The 19,675-nt window shown below is 40.6% G+C and overlaps 2 protein-coding genes across 4 annotated transcripts in view; one reads left to right on the forward strand and one right to left on the reverse strand.

The window, feature by feature from the left end:
• CCDC125 (coiled-coil domain containing 125) overlaps positions 1-2,646 on the forward strand; it is a 60,590-nt gene extending 57,944 nt beyond the window's left edge. For all 3 annotated transcript variants that reach the window (XM_011959339.1, XM_011959341.1, XM_011959338.1), the window contains one exon: positions 346-2,646. In XM_011959339.1, coding sequence (XP_011814729.1) covers positions 346-651 — 306 coding nt within the window. In that variant the 3' untranslated portion in view covers positions 652-2,646. The remainder of the gene's footprint in view (positions 1-345) is intronic.
• Positions 2,647-5,297: 2,651 nt separating this feature from the next.
• Positions 5,298-19,675, reverse strand: part of CDK7 (cyclin-dependent kinase 7) — a 58,867-nt gene continuing 44,489 nt past the window's right edge. Inside the window, exons 8-11 of the mRNA XM_011959366.1 lie at positions 13,493-13,579; positions 9,756-9,905; positions 6,023-6,170; positions 5,298-5,613 (exon numbers count right to left, since the gene is read on the reverse strand). Of these exons, the coding sequence (XP_011814756.1) occupies positions 5,585-5,613; positions 6,023-6,170; positions 9,756-9,905; positions 13,493-13,579 (414 nt within the window). The 3' untranslated portion in view covers positions 5,298-5,584. The remainder of the gene's footprint in view (positions 5,614-6,022; positions 6,171-9,755; positions 9,906-13,492; positions 13,580-19,675) is intronic.

Consider the following 19,675-nt stretch of genomic DNA (forward strand, 5'->3'; position numbering starts at 1 on the left):
GGTGTAGTGGTGCACGCCTGTAGTCCCAGCTACTGTACTAGGAACACAGAGGCCCAAGAATCACTTGAGCCTGGGAGGCAGAGGCTGCAGTGAGCCAAGATGGCACCACTGCATCCAGCCTGGGCAACAGAGCCAGACCCTGTCTTAAAAAAAAAAAAAGAATCGTGAATAACATGTAGTATAATGTTTGGGGATCAGGTGATACCTAATTTATTCATACTGATGGACAGATCAATATGAATATTAGGGTTGAACATTTTGATAAAATAGTACAATACTCCTTTCTCTGAATATATTCTGTGATTTATTGACTAACTTGTACATGTTTAATTTCTGTGCATGCAGCTGAATGATAAAGAAGAAGCTTTGGCTCATCAAAGAAAAGTTAGTTACATGCTTGCTCGGGCATTGGAAGACAAAGACACTGCCTCAAAAGAGAATAAAGAAAAAAATCCTACAAAAGAGAATTTCCCTTTCAACAACCCCTCGCATAAGACTTCAGAATTCTCTGTTTTGGGTGATCCTGTACATTCAAGTGTCCACATTTCAAATTCTGTGGGCTGCATTTGTTCAATCCAGCACTCTCAAATAGATCCAAACTATAGAACTCTTAAAAGATCCCATTCTTTGCCATCAAGTATCATATTTTAAAGACAAGCCGGTTGAAATTGGAACTGAGAGTTGTTTATATCAAGAGACTTTGAAAAATGATTTTGTAAATTTTGCTGCATCTTGAGAAGTTGTATGTTTCCTAGGTATTTCTAAATTTTAGGAGGTCGCTTAAATATTTTCTACATTTTCTTTTTCTTCTTTTGAGATGGAGTCTTGCTCTGTCGCCCAGGCTGGAGTGCAGTGGCGTGACTCGGTTCATTGCAACCTCTGCATCCCGGTTCAAGCAATTCTCCTGCCTTAGCCTCCCGAGTAACTGGGATTACAGGCATGTGCCACCACGCCCAGCTAATTTTTGTATTTTTAGTAGACACGGGGTTTTACCATGTTGGCCAGACTGGTTTCAAACTCCTGACTTCAAGTGATCCGCCTGCCTTGGCCTCCCAAAGTGTTGAGATTACAGGCGTGAGTCACTGCACCCAGCCTACTTTCTACAAGAAATTAGTCTTCTTGTTGACATTTTATTTCATTACTGTATTTTATTTACAAATTACAGGCCGGGCGAGGTGGCTCATGCTTGTAATCTCAGCACTTTGGGAGGCTGAGGCAGGTGAGTCACCTGAGGTTGGAGTTCGAGACCAGCCTGACCAACACGGAGAAACCCCGTCTCTACTAAAAATACAAAAAATTAGCTGGGCATGGTGGCGCATGCCTGTAATCCTAGCTACTCTGGAGGCTGAGGCAGGATAATCACTTGAACCTGGGAGTGGTAGGTTGTGGTGAGCCGAGATCGCGCCATTGCACTCCAGCCTGGGCAACAAGAGTGAAACTCTGTCTCAACAAAAAAAAAAAAAAAAAAAAAAAATTACAGTGTTTGCCAACATCCTATAACAAAAAATGATTTTTGAGAAAAATAAAAAATTATTTAAGTATTTTGATTGACTATAGGGATCTTAGATTGGCTAAATCAACAATATAACAATGTATCTTAATGCTCTAAGAAGTAACAATACCTAGGAGTGACTGAATGTTAATTTTTGGAATACATTTATCTTATTTGCCTTTTTCGGTAATTTACATTTACCATATAAAGTTTAGAAATAGCAATTTCCTTAACTTCAATAAGACAGTTATGATGGTGGGACCTTGCATTGCCGGCTGCCTTCATGGCTTCTTGTCAGGGTAGTAACATTTTGCAGCCAAATCTGCAGATTTGTAGCCAAGTCTACAAAGTACTTAACAGCTCTTTTCATTGCATCCTGTGAGATGGTTGTGATGATCCAGAAAATGGGGTCACAGGAATCTTAAGCTGCCTGAGCCGAGGTGATTTCTAGGAGTTTTTCGTTTGTGGTGAGTTGGGGTGTGTCGGGGTGGGGTGTGTGTGTAGACAGGGTCCTACTGTGTTGCTCAGGCTGGTCCCAAACTCCTGGCCTTAAGGGATCCTCCTGCCTCAGCCTCTCAAAGTGCTAGGATTACAGGCATAAACTACCACAACTCAAAAGAGTTTTTAAAAATTTACAAAGCTCATATTTGATCCAGCTAGGATTTTACCCTGTACATTTGTATTTCTTGTAGGCTGGTGCACAGGTATCTTAAATGGCTACTAATTGCTGCTCTGCATATGAAAGCAAATGGCTATCAAGGCTGGAGGCAGTGGCTCACAGATCTGGTCTGAATCTCAAGTCCAGACCAGTCCAGAGTTCAAGACCAGCCTGGTCAACATGGTGAAACCCCATCTATACAAAAACTCAGCAAGGCATGGTGGCATGCACCTGTTGTCCCAGCTACTCGGGGCTAAGGCAGGAGGATGACGGCATGAGCCCAGGAGCTTGAGGCTACAGTGAGCTGTGATCGTGCTGCTGCACTCCAGCCTGAGTGACAGAGTGAGACCCATGTCTCCAAAAAAAAAAAAAAAAAAGGCCATCAATACAAAAATGTTTATCTAAACTACTGTACATCCATATAATGGAATACTCTACAAAATGGAGCGATCCAAATGATATAGCAAATGAATAAAGCAAAATGCACGTGTTGACAGCTGTTGTGATACCTCAGTTCTTGTCTTCTTGGTTTAAAAGAATTTAAACAAAAGACAGCAAAGGAGATGTGGCATAATTTATTGCAAGAGAAAGGAATATTTTGAAAGATAGGTGCAGAATAGACAGTACACCTGAGAGAGAGAATTCAGGGCCAGCTGCTCATAAGGGTGAGACAGCATTGATTATTGCTGGAGAAACTCCCTTTATGGGAGTTTTGCATTGTTATTCATGAGGTGAGAAGAGGTGTTGCTAGTAATCATGTCCTGGGTAGTCCTCTGCACAGGCGCAGTAGCTGTTCATGCTTGTTCATACATCACATGTCTCATTAGCATCTTAAATTTCCACCTAGAGTTGTGTTTTTTATTATTATAATGTGAAAAGGATCAGTTTGAGGACAGGTAAAATCAAAATGTGCATGCTACCTAGAAGGGAAAGTCCCTACTGAAGACTGCTTGCTCGAATGAGCTCAGTTACAATGTGAATGCTGAGGTTTATTGTGTTGGCTGTACGGTCATGAGAACATGGTCATTTCCTTGACTACCTGATACGGTCTGGCTGTGTCCCCACCCAAGTCTCATTTTGAATTGTAATCCCCTAATCCCCACATGTTGAAGGAGGGATTCGGTGGTAGGTGACTGGATCATGGGGGTGGTACCCCCCCCATGCTGGTCTCATGATTGTGAATTCTCATGAGATCCGATACTTTTATACATGGTAGTCTCTCCTGCTGCCATGTAAAACATGCCTGCTTCCCCTTCTGCCAAGACTAAGTTTCCTGAGGCCTCCCCAGCCATGTGGAACTGTGAGTCAATTAAACCTCTTTCCTTTATAAATTACTCAATTTTGGGTAGTGTCTTTATGGCAGTGTGAGAATGGACTAATACACTCCTATCCTGCCTCATGTGTTAAGACACATTTTATGAGTGTCCTCAGATGCCTTTGGCACTATTATCTCCCGGACCCTTAGCTGCTTGGCTGCTTCCCCCTTGGCAGTTCCCCGTCTACACACACACACACACACACAGATGAGGAAATCAGACAGATCTGAAGCACAAGTGGGTTTGATGCATTGCTGCTGGCTCATAGATGGTGAATGCCACAGGACAAAGGCATGGAAGCTTCCTTAAGCAACTGAGAGAGGCCCTGGGCTAACAGTCAAAGGGGAAATGGGGACAATGGAGCACAAGAAAATTTTAAGAACTGCATGAGTGGCCGGGCACGGTGGCTCATGCTTGTAATCCCAGCACTGTGGGAGGCCGAGGCAGGCGGAGCATGAGCTCAGGAGATTGAGACCATCCTGGCTAACATGGTGAAACCCCATCTCTACTAAAAATACAAAAAATTAGCCAAGTGTGGTGGCGGGTGCCTGTAGTCCCAGCTACTCAGGAAGCTGAGGCAGGAAAATGGCAATGAACACAGGAGGCAGAGCTTGCAGCGAGCCGAGATCGCGCCACTGCACTCCAGCCTGGGCAACGCAGTGAGACTCGTCTAAAAAAAACCAAAAAAAACTGCATGAGCTTGGTAGCCCAGGGGCCTCCAAATAAAAGTATTATCTAAAACCTTGATTTTGGCCTTGTGAGACCCTAAGCAGGAAACAGCTGAGCCAGATACATGACCTACAGAACTGTGAACTAATACATTTGTGTTACTTTAATTAGCTGGGCATGGTGGTACACATTTATAATCCCAGCTACTTGGGAGGCTAAGGTGGGAGGATTGCTTGAACCCCAGGATTCGGAGGTTGCATTGAGCTGAGATTGCACCACTGCACTCCAGCCTGGGCAACAGAGCAAGACTCTGTCTCATTAAAAAACAAAAATTAACCAGGCATGGTGGTGTGCACCTGTAGTCCCAGCTACTGGGGAGGCTGAGGTGGGAGGATGGCTTGAGCCCAGGAGTTCGAGGCTGCAGTGAGTCATGACTGTACTACTACACTCCAACCTGGGCAACAGAGTGAGACTATCTCACAAAAAAAGAAAGGAGAGAAGAGAGAGATTCTATCCATGTATATACAATTTTGAGACTCAAAACAATGCTGTACATTGTTATGCATCTCACTACATGCATTCTTACAGAATAGTAGCATAAAGTCATGGAAAGATACATACCAATTTCATAGAGTCATTTCCCTTTGGGGAAAGTGAAAAAGAAAAAAATAGAAATAAAGTGAAGTATTAAGAGGGAACCTCTTGTCAGGTGCAGTGGCTCATGCCTGTAATCCCAGCACTTTGGGAAGCTGAGGTGGGCGGATCACTTGAGGTCAGGAATTCGCGGCCAGCCTGGTTTCACATGGTGAAACCCCATCTCTACTAAGAATAAAAAAAAATTAGGCAGGTATTTAGTGGTGTGTGCCTATAATCCCAGCTACTCGGGAGGCTGAAGCAAGTGAATTGCTTGAACCTGGGAGGCAGAGTTTGCAGTGAGCCGGGATTGCGCCACTGCATTCCAACCTGAGTGACAGAGTGAGGCTGTCCCCCGCCTCAGAAAAAAGGTTGGGAGGAATCTCAATTTTATCTGTAATGTTTTCTTTTTTCAGTACATTCAGTATACTAGTATTTGTTCAGTTTGGGTAGTATTTACTACACCACTACTACATTTTTATTTTTAAACACTACCCATGCCACTACAGATTTGTGGTACTATAGGGGCCAGATCTTCAAAATAACTGGTAATAATTTTTATTAAGTTTTCCCTACTGCATTTTCAATTCTACATTTCAAGAGAATTGGACTTTTCTCACTTTTGCAGTCTAATCAGAAAAAACAATTTTTATTTTAAAATACATTTAATAAAAAAACCCATAGTTTTACATATTTTACATGTGTAGAATATTTACAAACTCACTTCTACAGCATTTACTTAATGTTTACTATTTTTCCACTATATGCCTTTTTTGGCTACTTCCTTCAGTAGTAAAATGTTGTCCAGTGTTCTCTTTAAAAAATTAGTTTCTTGGGCAATCCTCCTAGAAAGCAAAAAGAAAAAGAAATAAAGACGTTCACATTTAACAAAGTTCACATTCTCATAGCAATTTTAACCAGTCACTGCATTCCAACTACATTATTTCACTGACACACTTTTCCAGTAGCACTTGTTAAACATTTAGCATGCAGTTCACAGAAGGAATTTATGAAGGGAACAAGGCACACACAGATAGTTCCCATAATTCTGAGGTATACACAAAAGTTGCTGAAGTGTTCTTAATGAAAGTAAACATACCTAAAACAGCACAGTCTACTTTATACAATTTAAATTTATAAAAATTAAACAGCTAGCAAGCTACATTTCTTTGCTGCTGTTCAGTCGCTAGCCATACATGAGCTATTTGGAGTTTTCTGAATTCATTTAATTTCTTATAAAAGTGGGAATTTTACCTTGTTCTAAGGCCTCTGTTCTTTTCCTTTTCATTGCCAAAGTCGGATTTGATTGCTCCTTTAAGGTTTCCACTGGACAGTTTGGTCTTGGCAGCTGACATCCAGGTGTTGGCCCTGGCCGATTACTGAAATACTTCATTTTCAGTGCCTTTTAAAAGATACCAAAAGTAAGGTAGGTATCTGAAATGTGTGAAGGAAAATATTACCTTCAAGATTATAGGGAATATTAAAAATACTATGTGAACGCCCTCATTCCCAAAAACAAAACAAAATTAACGTCAAGTATTTGCAAATGCAAATTACTACAAATAAACAAATAAACATCTAGGATCCTAAGATTGGCTGATAATTCCATTAAAAGACTGGCTGGGTGCAGTGGCTCACGCCTGTAATCCCAGCACCTTGAGAGGCCGAGGTGGGTGGATCACATGAGGTCAGAAGTTCGAGATCAGCTTGGCCAACATGGCAAAACCCCATCTCTACTAAAAATACAAAAATAAGCCGGGCGTGGTGGTGCATGTCTGTAGACCCCACTACTTGGGAGGCTGAGGCAGGACAATTGCTTGAACCCAGAGGCGGAGGTTGCAGTGAGCCAAGATCCCACCATTGCACTCCAGTCTGGGTGACAGAGCGAGGCTCCATCTCGAAAGAAAAAAAAAAAAAAAAAAAGAAAGAAAAGAAAAAGAGATTCCCTTCTAATTTTTCCATAATTAAATAGCCTATACAGGTTGAATATCTCTTATCTGAAATGCTTAGGACCAGAAGTGCTTCAGATTTGGGATTGTGGAATATTTGCATATACATGACATATCTTGGGGATGAGAGCCAAGATTAAAAATGAAATTTATGTTTCATATACAGCTTATACATATAAACTGAAGGTAATTTTACACTTTTTTTCTTGTCTTTTTTAAATTTTTTCCTTTTTGTGGAGAATGGGGTCTCATTATACTGCCCAGGCAGGTCTTGAACTCCTGGGTTCAAGCTATCCTCCTGCCTCTACCTCCCTGAGAGCTGGGATTACAGGCGTGAGCCACTGTGCCTGGCTGAAGGTAATTTTATAAAATATTTTTAATTTGACAAAATTTTTAATTTTGTACATAAAACAAAGTTTATGTAAATGTCCTTATGTGTAGAATTTTCCACTTGTGGCATCATGTCAGCATTCCAAAAGCTTTGGATTTTGGAGCATTTCAGATTTTGGATATTTGGATTAAGGATGCTCAACCAATACTAATTATGAGCTATTCTTAGTGAAATATTGTACATTTCCATTCTCCACATATTGAGCTCTACAGTTCAAAATGCAAAGAGAGAAACTTAAAAGAACTTACAAGTTTGCCACACTATCCATATATATTTAAATTCTAAGTCATGTAAAATACAAGTTCTTTAAAAATAACGCTTTTTAAAAAATACAGTAGGTTGGAACCAATGGATTCTAATTCAACAATCCATTGCAAATGGACAGAAATTTTACTTGGAAGGGCTTGTCCAAGATTATTTCTATTAATTACCAGGCCAATGTTCTATAATACATTTTCTCTTTTTTTCCCCTACTATAGTGCTGTAGATATGGCATTTTCTAGACTTGGGTCCACAATTCTGATAAAAATAATTATATCCTAAATGACAAGTTTGTCAGGTCATGTTTGTCTATTTTTTATTTTTTTTTATTTTTGGATACAGAGTCTCACCCTGTTGCCCAGGCTAGCGTGCAGTGGCATAATCTTGGCTCACTGCAACCTCCACCTCCCAGGTTCACATGCTTGTCTATTTACATCAGTAGCATAGTGCTGTCCAGTGGCTACAATGATTTAAAATACTTCTGGCAGGGCGGGGTGGCTCATACCTGTAATCCCAGCACTTTGGGAGGCCAAGGCAGATGGATCACCTGAGGTCAGGAGTTTGAGAACAGCCTCGACAACAACGTGAAACCCTGTCTCTACTAAAAATCCAAAAATTAGCCAGGCATGGTGGTGTGCACCTGTAATCCCAGCTACTAGGGAGGCTGAGACAGGAGAATCGCTTGAACCTGGGAGGTAGAGGTTGCAGTGAGTCAAGATCGTGCCACTGCACTCTAGCCTGGGTGACAGAGCAAGACTTCGTCTCAAAAATAAAGAAATACTTCCTTGGGATAATCCTTTAAGAAAGATGAAGCCCAGATAAACTTTGCAAGCATTCCTCACGACCCCCAATATTACATTATTTGCAGTAATTTAGAGATTCCTTACTTCAATAGTTGCATTTTTATTTTTTATTTATTTATTTTTGTAGAGATGATGTCTTGTCATGTTGCCCAGGCTGGGCTCCAACTCCTGGACTCAAGCTATCCTTGCTCCTTGACCTCCCAAAGTGCTGGGATTACAAGTGTGAGCCGCTGCGCCCGGCCTACAGCTGCATTTTTAAAGCATTACTTCTAAATCACAGCAGTTCTATATGCAAATTAGGCTAATTCTGGGCTACATAAAGATCTAAGAAAGCACCTCATTCCAACTTTAATAAAGACATCCATGAAACAAAACTCACCTTAAAAACTTCATTCTATTAAAATACAACCCAAATATAACAACTAGTATTTTTCTGTTAAGTTTATGTTTTCAATGAAAACAACTTTCTAGATAATTAAATGTGGTCTCAAGTTTATTATGATGGAAATAATATACATAGAAGAGTGAAAAGGCAACAAATTACTTGGTTGAAATTAGAAGAGTATGTATACACGCGAACATAAAACTAATAAAGAAAAAATATTTTAAAAGAAATTAGAAGAATAATGGTAATACTCAGCATATGCCTACCTATTCATCTATATCTATCTATCTATCTATCTATCTATCTATCTATCTATCTATCTATCTGTCTATCTATCCATCCATTCATCTCCATATACATTCACATAGCACATATTGCTAAAAAGAGAAGACTTATACAAGCAAACATATTAAACAATGATTTTGTAGCCTGGAACAAACCTAAAGAGAAAAAAATCTATTTTGTATGCTTACTATTATTGTACATTAATATGTTTCCATAAAGACCTGTGACATTTCAGTTTAATTAGTCTCTCCCTTCATGAGGTAAAATCACTGCACTGTGTTGTACACTGCTCTGCCCTAAGTTATTCTAGGTCTTACAAATTTTTCGTGAGTTTGATTGTTATTTCCTTTAAACAGCAGTTAGTTTCAGTTTTTGTTTTATTTCAAATATTTTTCAAGCTTTTGTAAGCATACAGTTATATCTGACTATACATTTCCTCCCCATTACCATTTTCTGAATGTGAAAATGACCAGCATGCATACCTGGATTGCATTATATAGGTAAGAAAAAATAAGCTGAACAAACTACTTTCAGCATTAGGCTTACTACAAGATTTAAATAAATTTGTAAGAGCTCTACTGAAATATACCAGCTTCTTAACAAATAAAAAGCCTTGGTTTTCTTTTCCTCTTTAGGTAAAATATTTATAAGCCAATTACATGAAATAGGCATGTATTTATATGTTCCTAAGCAAGTGTAATAAGTGTAAACTCTCCTGTATCTGTGTGCATATAATTTAATCTCAGTCTTAATAGTGTTTGTAGTTTGAAGATACAAAGTTTATTTCTTAAAACAAAAACACATCTTTCCAGTATTTAAAAAATGTTAATTTTATGAAATTCTATTTTTAATCAATGCTACAGTTAAGATTATTTTTATATTTCCTAGTATAAAAAAAGATACACTAAAATACCTGTGTGGCCGTAATTCGAGCACATGGATTAAATAAGAATAAGCCTTGTATGAGATCTAGTAAGTCGTCTCCTGCTGCACTGAAGATGTGATGCAACGGGATTCCAGGGAAACTCTTAAATGTCACATAATCTGGAAGACTACACATGTCCTGTAAAAATAATTTTATAATTCAAACTTAAGGATTGAAAGGCACATAGATCGCAAATGAAATAAATCATTTTCAGGTAATATGATGGTTTATATAGAAAATTCCAAGAAATCTATTAAAAAGCCCTAGAACTAGTAGTAAGGCAAGGCTGAAAAGGATATAAAATGAAAATTTTAAAATCAATTATAATCCTATATACTAGCAATGAATATGTGGACATCAAAATTAAAAACACAATACTATTTATAATCACCCCCCCAAAAAAAATGAAACAGGTGAAAAATATAACAAAACATGTATAGGTTAATATACTATAAGCTATACGATGCTGATGAAATTCATCAAAAGATCTCAATAAATGGTGAACATACCATGTTCACATATTGGAATATTCAACAGAGGAAGGATGTTAATTATCCTCAAATTGGTTTGCAAGTTTAATGTAATTTTTATCAAAATCCTACCAAAATTATTTTAGATATAAAACCAATTATTCTAAAATTTATATGGAAAGGCAAAGGACTACAGTAGCTAAAATGATTTTGAAAAAGAACAATAACATGGGAGGACTCATTTTACCTGATTTCAAGATTTAACATATAGCTACTTTGATTAAGACTGTGTTGTATTGGTGGAGACAGAGAAATCCACACAAATTTGCCAAAAGGATTTTTGAAAAAAGTGAAAAACTAAATCAATAAAGAGACAGTCGTTTCAACAAATGCTGCTGGAGCACTTGGACATACACGTGCAAAAATCTGAACTTGGCTGGGTATGGTGGCTCATGCTTGTAATCCCAGTACTTTGGGAGGCTGAGGCAGGAGGGTCACTTGAGCTCAGGAGTTCGAGACCAGCCTGGACAAGAAAGTGAGACCCCCACTCCAGTCTGGGCAACAGAGTAAGACTGTCTCCAAAAAAAAAAACAACAAAAACTGAACCTTGCCTTAAGTCTCAAACATCATATAAAGGTAAACTCTAAACAGATCTTAGACTTCAGTGTAAAACTACAAAACTTGTAGAAAAAAATACAAAAAAAATTGTCATGGCCAAGGGCATAGTGGCTCATGCCCGTAATTCTAGCACTTTGGGAGGCCAAGGAGGGCAAACTGTTTGAGCTCACGAGTTTCAGACCAGCCTGGGCAACATGCAGAAACCCTGTCTCTACAAAAAAACACAAAAACTAGCTGGGCATGGTGGTGTACGCCTACAGTCCCAGCTACTCAAGAGGCTGAGGTGGGAGGATGGCTTGAGCCCAGGAAGTGGAGGTTGCAGTGAGCTGAGATCACACCACTGCACTCCAGCCTGGGCAACAGAGCCAGATCTTGTCTCGAAAAAAAAAAAAAAAAGAAAAAAAATTATCAAAAAATCTTTGGGCTGGGCAAAAGAGCTCTTTGACTTGACACCAAAAGGATGATCAATTAAAGAAAAAGTAACAAACTTGATTACAGTTTTGCAGAGGATGAAAAGGCAGCATGAGGGAAAACATCTGCAAACTACATATACTTGTTGGACTACTACCTAGAATATATGAAGAGCTCTCAATACTCAACAGTCAAAAATCAAAGAATCCAATCAGAAAATGGGGAAGAGACATTTAACTCAAGATGGCAAATAAGCACAAGAAAAGTATTCAACACCATTAGCCATTAGGGCAGTGAAAATTAAAATCAAAATGAGCTATCATGACACGCTCATTAGAATGCCTAAAATTAAAAAGTGACACCACCGAATGCTGGAGAGGATTCGAAGAAACTGGAACACTCATTTACTGCTGGTGGGAATGTAAAACAGTATAGCTGCTCTGGAGTTTCACAGGTTATTTAAAAATTAATATGGAACTACCATATGACTCAAGAACTGAACTCCTGGGCATTTATCCCAGAGAAATAAAAATATATTCTTACATAAAAAACTGTACATAAATGTTCAGAGCAGTTTTATTGGTAATAGCCCCACATTGGAAACAACACAAATACAGATGTCCTTCAATGGGTGAATGGTTGAAGAAACTGTGAAATAAATCCACACAATACTCAGCAGTTAATGAGAGAGAGAATATGAATTATTAACATGCAATGACCTGAATGAACTTCCATTTATGACGGCTATGAAAAAGTTAATCCCAAGAAGTTACGTATTGTGTGATTCCATTTATCCATTTACGTAACATTCTTGAAATGACAAAATTACAGAGTTGGAGGACAGATTAGTGATTGCCAAGAGTTAAGGAGCAGGTAGGAGGAAAGTAACCAAAGCTATAAAAGAATACCATGAGAGATTCTTGTGGTGATGCTCTGTATCTTGACTGTAACATCCTAATGTGATACTGCACTGATTTTACAAGATGCTCCCATCTTGTAAAAGCTGGGTAAAGGGTCCATGAAATATGTCTGCAATATTACTGTTATTGTTTTGAGACAGGGACTCACTCTGTTACTCAGGCTGGTAAAGCACAGTGACACAATCACAGCTCACTGTAGCCTTGAGCTCCTGGGCTCAAGCAATCCTCCTACCTCAGCCTCCTGAGTAGCTGGGACCATAATGTGTGCACCACTATGCCTGGCTAATTTTTTTTAATTTTTACTTTTTATAGATACGAAGTCCCACTATGTTGCCCAGACTGGTCTTAAACTGCTGGGCTCAAGTGACCCATTTACCTCAGCCTCCCAAAGTGCTGGGATTACAGGCGTGAGCCACCGTGCCCAGCCACGATACATAATTGTGAATTATATATTCACAATTGCACGTGAATAATATTCTCAAAATAAGTTTATTTTTTTATTTTATTTTTTATTTTTGGAGACAGAGTCTTGCTCCGTAGCCCAGGCTGGTCTCAAACTCCCGGCCTGAAATAATCTGCCTGCCTTGGCCTCCAAAAGTGCTGGGATTACAGGCGTGAGCCACTGCACCCCACCAAGAAGTTTAATTTTTAAAAAATAGAAGAGAAACATCAGTAAGCAATTGCTATTTAGAAAATCATGTTAGCCAGGTATGATGATGGCTCATGCCTATAATCCCAGCACTTTGGGAGGCTAAGGCAGAACTACTTGAGACTAGGAGTTTGAAACCAGCCTGGGCAACATGGTGAAACCCCATCAGTATAAAAAATATACATACACAAAAATCAATTTTTAAAAAATCTAAGAGAAACATCATATATACATATATGTACACCTATGTGTGTGCGTGTGTGTAATGGGTTATATATATCGTGGGTTCACATCGTGTATATACAGGATGTGAACCCGCTTTCATTAAGGAGTGAAAGAACATGCAACTCTTTTATGTTTGTAGTGTGCATATACAATCCTAACACAGCTTTACACTGAACTGTTAACAGTGATTACCCCGAGGTCGGGATTACTGGCGTCGGGGGAAAGGACTACATGTATACAAGAGGGTGGATGGTATATCACAACTGTAACTTTTTACTTTATATACTTTATCATTTAAAATGTTCTGAGTACATAAGTAAATTATAATTAATGTCTTTAATATTCACGTGACAGCATTATATAAAGCATATGACAATTTAAGAACTTTATAGAGTCCTAATTACATTTCAAAGAAAATGCACAAAGGCTTACCGGCCACTGTTCCTCAGTTGGTGTGCCCAAAGTTTCAAATATTCTTGTTAGCTGATCGAGGTCTGAATCTCCTGGCAAAAAAGGAACCTGAAAGAAAGTAAGAGGGAGACTTTTCAAAGTGGGGTTTTTTTTTTCTTCTTTTTTTAGAGAGACAGAGTCTCGTTCTGTCACCCAGGCTGCAGTGAGTGATGCGATCCTGGCTCACTGCAACCTCCTTGTTTCAAGCGATTCTCCTGCCTCAGCCTCCCGAGTAGCTGGGACTGCAGGGGCACGCCACCACGCCTGGCTAGTTTTTGTGTTTTTAGTAGAGATGGGGTTTTGTCATGTTGGCCAGGCCGGTCTATCTGCCCACTTTGGCCTCCAAAGGGCTGGGATTATGGGCGTGAGCCAACACACCGGACTTCGAGGTGGTTTTTTTTTTTTTTTTGAGACAGAGTCTCGCTCTGTCACCTAGGCTGGAGTGCAGTGGCGTGATCTCAGCTCACTGCAAGCTCCACCTCCTGGGTTCACGCCATTCGCCTACCTCAGCCTCCCGAGTAGCTGGGACTACAAATGCCCGCCACCACACCTGGCTAAATTTTTTTTTTTTTGTATTTTTAGTAGAGATGGTGTTTCACCATGTTGGCCAGGATGATCTGGATCTTCTGACCTCGTGATTCGCCTGCCTCAGCCTCCCAAAGTGCTGGGATTATAGGTGTGAGCCACCACACTCGGCCTTCGAGGTGGTTTTTGATACTTGTTAGACAAATACTATAAATTTAATAAGAAAAACTAAAAAACTCTGCAACAAATATTGAAAATTTAGTATGAAGTATATTGGATATGTTATTAGATCCTGCCACTGCTAACCAACAAAACAGCACCTTTACTATGCATTTTATTCACTCCAAATTTTAATAAACACTCACCATATAACAGACATTGTGCTAGTCCTCAGGAATTAAAAGAGGAAAACAAGACATTCCCTGCCCTCCCCTGAGGTGGAGGTGGTAAGCAATGCCGATACACATAAACAAGCATTTACAATTCGGTGTGTTGAGTAAGTACAAGATCTTAGACCACACTGAAAGAGCACCTAACTTATTCTAGATGGGTCAGGGAAGGCTTCCTAGAGCAAGTGGCATAAAAGGTGAAGGATGAATAGGAGTTAGCTTGAGGAACAGTCTAAGATGGAAGAAGAAAACTATTCTAGCAAAAGGCAGGCACAAAGCTGAGAAGGAAGAGAATACACCAATCATATTTATGCAATTTCTTAACAAACTCTTTCTTTGAAGAGGTGTAAAGGCAAACTTCAGAAGAGGACAAATAATTACAAGTTAAAAATTAGTAACCGGCCGGGCGCGGTGGCTCAAGCCTGTAATCCCAGCACTTTGGGAGGCCAAGACAGGCGGATCACGAGGTCAGGAGATCGAGACCATCCTGGCTAACACGGTGAAACCCCATCTCTACTAAAAAAATACAAAAAAACTAGCCGGGCGAGGTGGCGGGCGCCTGTAGTCCCAGCTACTCCGGAGGCTGAGGCAGGAGAATGGCGTGAACCCGGGAGGCGGAGCTTGCAGTGAGCTGAGATCCGGCCACTGCACTCCACCCTGGGCGACAGAGCAAGAGTCCGCCTCAAAAAAAAAAAAAAAATTAGTAACCTTCATTAGAACCTCAAAAAAATAGGTGAGCTGATGAGACAGGGTCAATATCCCTGCTATTCATAGAGATTACTGTCCAAATCACTCTCAGACATCTATGTAAATATATGAAAGATATTCTGTGAACAATAATGGCCTCCAGCACTGTTAAGGGCCTTGGAACAGTTTATAGACTCACTGAGAAGACATGACGTTAAGTATCATATCTCCAACATTTTGATTATTGTCAACTCTTGCCAGCAAAAACAAACAAGACAACCAACCCCAGTGCCAGTTATCAATGTACTGCTTTTCAGTTCCAAATTCACCTTTTTTACCTGTTTCGTGAAAATGGTTCTGGGCTCTTTAAATATTTTTCCCTTGCCAAGAAACATGCTTTGTCAGTAGAGGATGATGGAGAGACAGTACAGGAAGGAAAAGGTTTTGCTTCCTGGTTCCAGTTTGCTTGCTCAGCTGACTCCTGCAGCACCCACAGGTTCTCTACTACCAGGCTTCTGCAGCATGGGCAGAAAGGGCAGTTTCTCCAGTGCTGTTCCTGCAGTGCAGAGAGGCCAGCTGGCCCCTATTTCACACTGCCAGGCAGTTTTCTAGCAGGGTGCTTCCAGAGGGACACCTTTCCCCAGTACCCTAGAGCACAGACTGCCAGCCCTTTCCAGTAAGCAGATTTCTAGCAAGTCTCACCAGCAAAAAGCAACAGTAATTTCTCTGCCTTCTGGTGAGCCATATATGCCGTATTCAACTGGATCTAGATCTCAGCCCTGGGGGCAGTCTTCCCTGGGTCATCTGTCTTGGCCCCAGGGGTTAGTGGTGGTAGGTCCTTATATCTGCTATTCCTGTATTGTTAGAGTTCTCCTAACTTCTTATTTGTCAATCCATAACTCCAGTCCCCCACTATAATTAATACTTCTTCATATTGTATACTTCCCTGATCAATGTATGGTTTCTATTTTCTGACTGGACCTAGACTTAGTATAATTCCTAAAGTATGTAACACTGTACTATTATATTGTGTATATTAAGTATACATGAAAAATAGAAACTAAAAGGATGTTGGCTGGGCGTGGAGGCTCACACCTGTACTCCCAGCACTTTTGGACGCCGAGGTGGATGGATCACCTGAGGTCAGGAGTTCAAGACCAGTCTGGCCAACATGCTGAAACTCTGTCTCTACCAAACATACAAAAATTAGCTAGGTGTGGTGGTGCACGCCTGTAGTCCCAGCTCCTCAGGAGGCTGAGGCAGGAGAATCACTTGAACCAGGAGATGGAGGCTACAGTGAGCAGAGATGGAACCACTGTACTCCAGCTTGGGCGACAGAACAAGAATCCATCTTTTAAAAACAAAACAAAACAAAAAAAACTACAAGGATGTTAAATAATATTACAACTATTTTTAGACATGCTAATTTCTTCTTATACCCAAAAGGATTATCTTATCTTTTGTCTTTTGTAGGGCACCTGTACCCTCACTTTGCAGCCAAATTGTGGACAAGCTTGCAATTTTAAGGATTGGTATGCTTTTGTATGATGTAAAAATGAAACTAAGCTGTCTTGATGTATGGATTTTACACCCCAATTTGAACAAGCCTATATAAAAACATTTATGAGAAAAAGTAGGAAAATCTGAATACAGACTTAACTTTATTGAGGAATTAATGTTCACTTTTTTCAGATGACAATGGTATTGTGGTTATGACTAAAGAATCCTTATAGATGGCTGGGTGTGGTGCCTCACTCCCGCAATCCCAGCACTTTGGGAGGGTGAGGTGGCTGGATCAATTGAGGTTAGGAGTTTGAGACCAGCCTGGTCAACATCACGAAACCATTTTTACTAAAAAACACAAAAATTAGCCAGGTGTCATGGCGCATGGCTGTAATCCCAGCTACTTGGAAGGCTGAGGCACGAGAACTGCTTCAGCCTGGGAGGCAGAGGTGGCAATGAGCTGAGATCACGCCACCGCATTTCAGCCTAGGCGACAAAGTGAGACTCTGTCTCAAAAAAAAAAAAAAGATTCCTTATAGAGAAAAATACTGAAAAGTGGATAAAATTACATGTTTGGGATTTGTGGCAAAAATATCTAGTGTGGGAGAATATTGATAAAATGGGTATGTTAGAAACTTTTGAAACTGGTTGATGAGTACAGATAGAGGCTCATTTTACTAGTCTTTGCTTTTGCATGTTTGAAAATACCCATACTAAAAAGCTGAGAAGGAAGAGAATACACCAATCATACTTATGCAATTTCTTAACAAACTCTTTCTTTGAAGAGGTGTAAAGGCAAACCTCAGAAGAGGACAAATAATTACAAGTTAAAAATTAGTAACCGGCCAGGCGCGGTGGCCCTAAAGAGCGAGCTGCTTTGGAACTTAAACCGTGTGTTTAAAATGACTTATTTATATTTAATACATGAACCTTGTTAAAGCACTGAATAGTACTAAAGACATAATAAAAATTGGTTCTTTGACCTATCATCTCCCTCTCATTTTTGATAACTATGTAACTTTTGCTCAGTACAGAGCCAAAATCCCCTTCTTATACAATGTGGTTTTCCTAAAGGTAATGATTTCCTAGCCTTCCACTGCCAACTCCTAACGCCCGCTCTTTGGCAACATGGTTTATGTATAAGCTAAATATTCCAGTTATTTATTTATTTATTTATTTTGAGACAGAGTCTCGCTCTGTTGCCCAGGCTGGAGTGCAGTGGCCGGATCTCAGCTCACTGCAAGCTCCGCCTCCCGAGTTTACGCCATTCTCCTGCCTCAGCCTCCCAAGTAGCTGGGACTACAGGCGCCCGCCACCTCGCCCGGCTAGTTTTTGTATTTTTAGTAGAGAAGGGGTTTCACCATGTAGACCAGGATGGTCTCGATCTCCTGACCTCGTGATCCGCCCATCTCGGCCTCCCAAAGTGCTGGGATTACAGGCTTGAGCCACCGCGCCCGGCCAATATTCCAGTTATTAAATATCAATGTCTATATGACTAAACCAATCATATTCATCAGTCCCGCCCTGCTCTTTTTTTTTTTTTTTTTCCCCTGGAAGCCACCCCTGCTGAAGTCCTCACCCCGACTGCTCCAATCTGGACTAGTTACTCTCCAGACCTGATGCATACCTGCTTTCTCAGAACTTTCTTTCACTATTAAATGATAATTTGAATTGCCTCTTTCCTGTGTTGAATCTTATGTTCCCTGCATCTCCTGTCTTCCTGTTGGTTTACTCTCTGCAACGTCCGCCTCCTGCATTCAAGCGTCTCAGCCTCCCAAGTAGCTGGAATTACAGGCGCCCGCCACCGCGCTCAGCTAATTTTTGTACTATTAGTAGAGAAGGCGTCTCACCATCTTGGCCAGGCTAGTCTTGAACTCCTGACCTCAGGTGATCTGCCCGCCTCGGCCTCCCAAAGTGCTGGGATTACAGGCTTGAGCCACCGCGCCCGGCCAACTTTGTTTTTTTTTTTGAGACAAGGTCTGTCACCCCTAATTCAGTGTGAATTTTTCGGTTCTGTTTTTCTCCTGTGCTGTCTCTGCACCAGCTCAGTTCAGCTCCCCAGCCTTCGCTGCAGCCTCTGCAGCCTGCTGGCCACAAGTGCGCCCTCTAAAGGCCCCAAATGCCCTATACACACCAGGTGGAGAGCGTGGAAACGCCTGCAGAGCCGAATTAAAGGTGAACCCCAGCCTGCTGCCCAGGCTGGAATGCAGTGGCACAAACATGGCTCACTGCAGCCTCGATACCCAGGGTCAAGCAATCCTCCCACTTCAGCCTCCCAAGCAGCTGGGACTACAGGCATGCACTACCGTGTCAGGCTAATTTCTTGATTTTTCTCTCTCTTTTTTTTTTTAGACAGTGTATTGCTCCGTCAACCAGGCTGGAGTGATGTGTAACGATCTCACCTCACTGCAGCCTCGTATTGATCATCCTCCAGTGATCCTCCCACCTCAGCCTCCTGAGTGGCTGGGAAAAAAGGTACTCAATACCATGCCCGGCTAATTTTTGTATTTTTGGTAGACACAGGGCTTCACCACATTGCCCAAGTGGGTCTCAAACTCCTGAGCTCAGGCAATCTACCTGCCTTGGCCTCCCAAAGTGCTGACATTACAGAAGTCAGCTACCCCGTCTGGCCTAGATGTAAATTTCTGACGTAATAAACTGTAGTTACCCTCAGAGCTAACTGAAAATATGAACAGGCAAAGAACTGTAGGTTGAGCATCATTTTCCCTCACAATGTGAAGACTTCCAGAGTCTAGTGCTGCTGTTGAGAAGGTCATGCCATTCTTTCCCCCTAATACTTTATTTTCCTTTCTACGTATGCTACTTTTCCTCTCTGTGGAAATAAAATATTTTCCTTATCCCTTCGTATTCTGAAATTTCACAATAATGTGTCTTGGTACAAGTATTTTTTTTTCATTTATTTATGCAGAGCCTTTAGAATGCTTTAAAAAAAGTTTTCTTTGTAATTTTCATAATTGTACTCTTTTCTTTTTTTTTTTAGACGGAGTTTCACTCTTGTTGCCCAGGCTGGAGTGCGATGGCGTGATCTCAGCTCACTGCA

This window comes from Colobus angolensis, unplaced genomic scaffold, assembly GCF_000951035.1.
Source record: "Colobus angolensis palliatus isolate OR3802 unplaced genomic scaffold, Cang.pa_1.0 Scaffold49, whole genome shotgun sequence".
Classification (NCBI taxonomy): Eukaryota; Metazoa; Chordata; class Mammalia; order Primates; family Cercopithecidae; genus Colobus; species Colobus angolensis.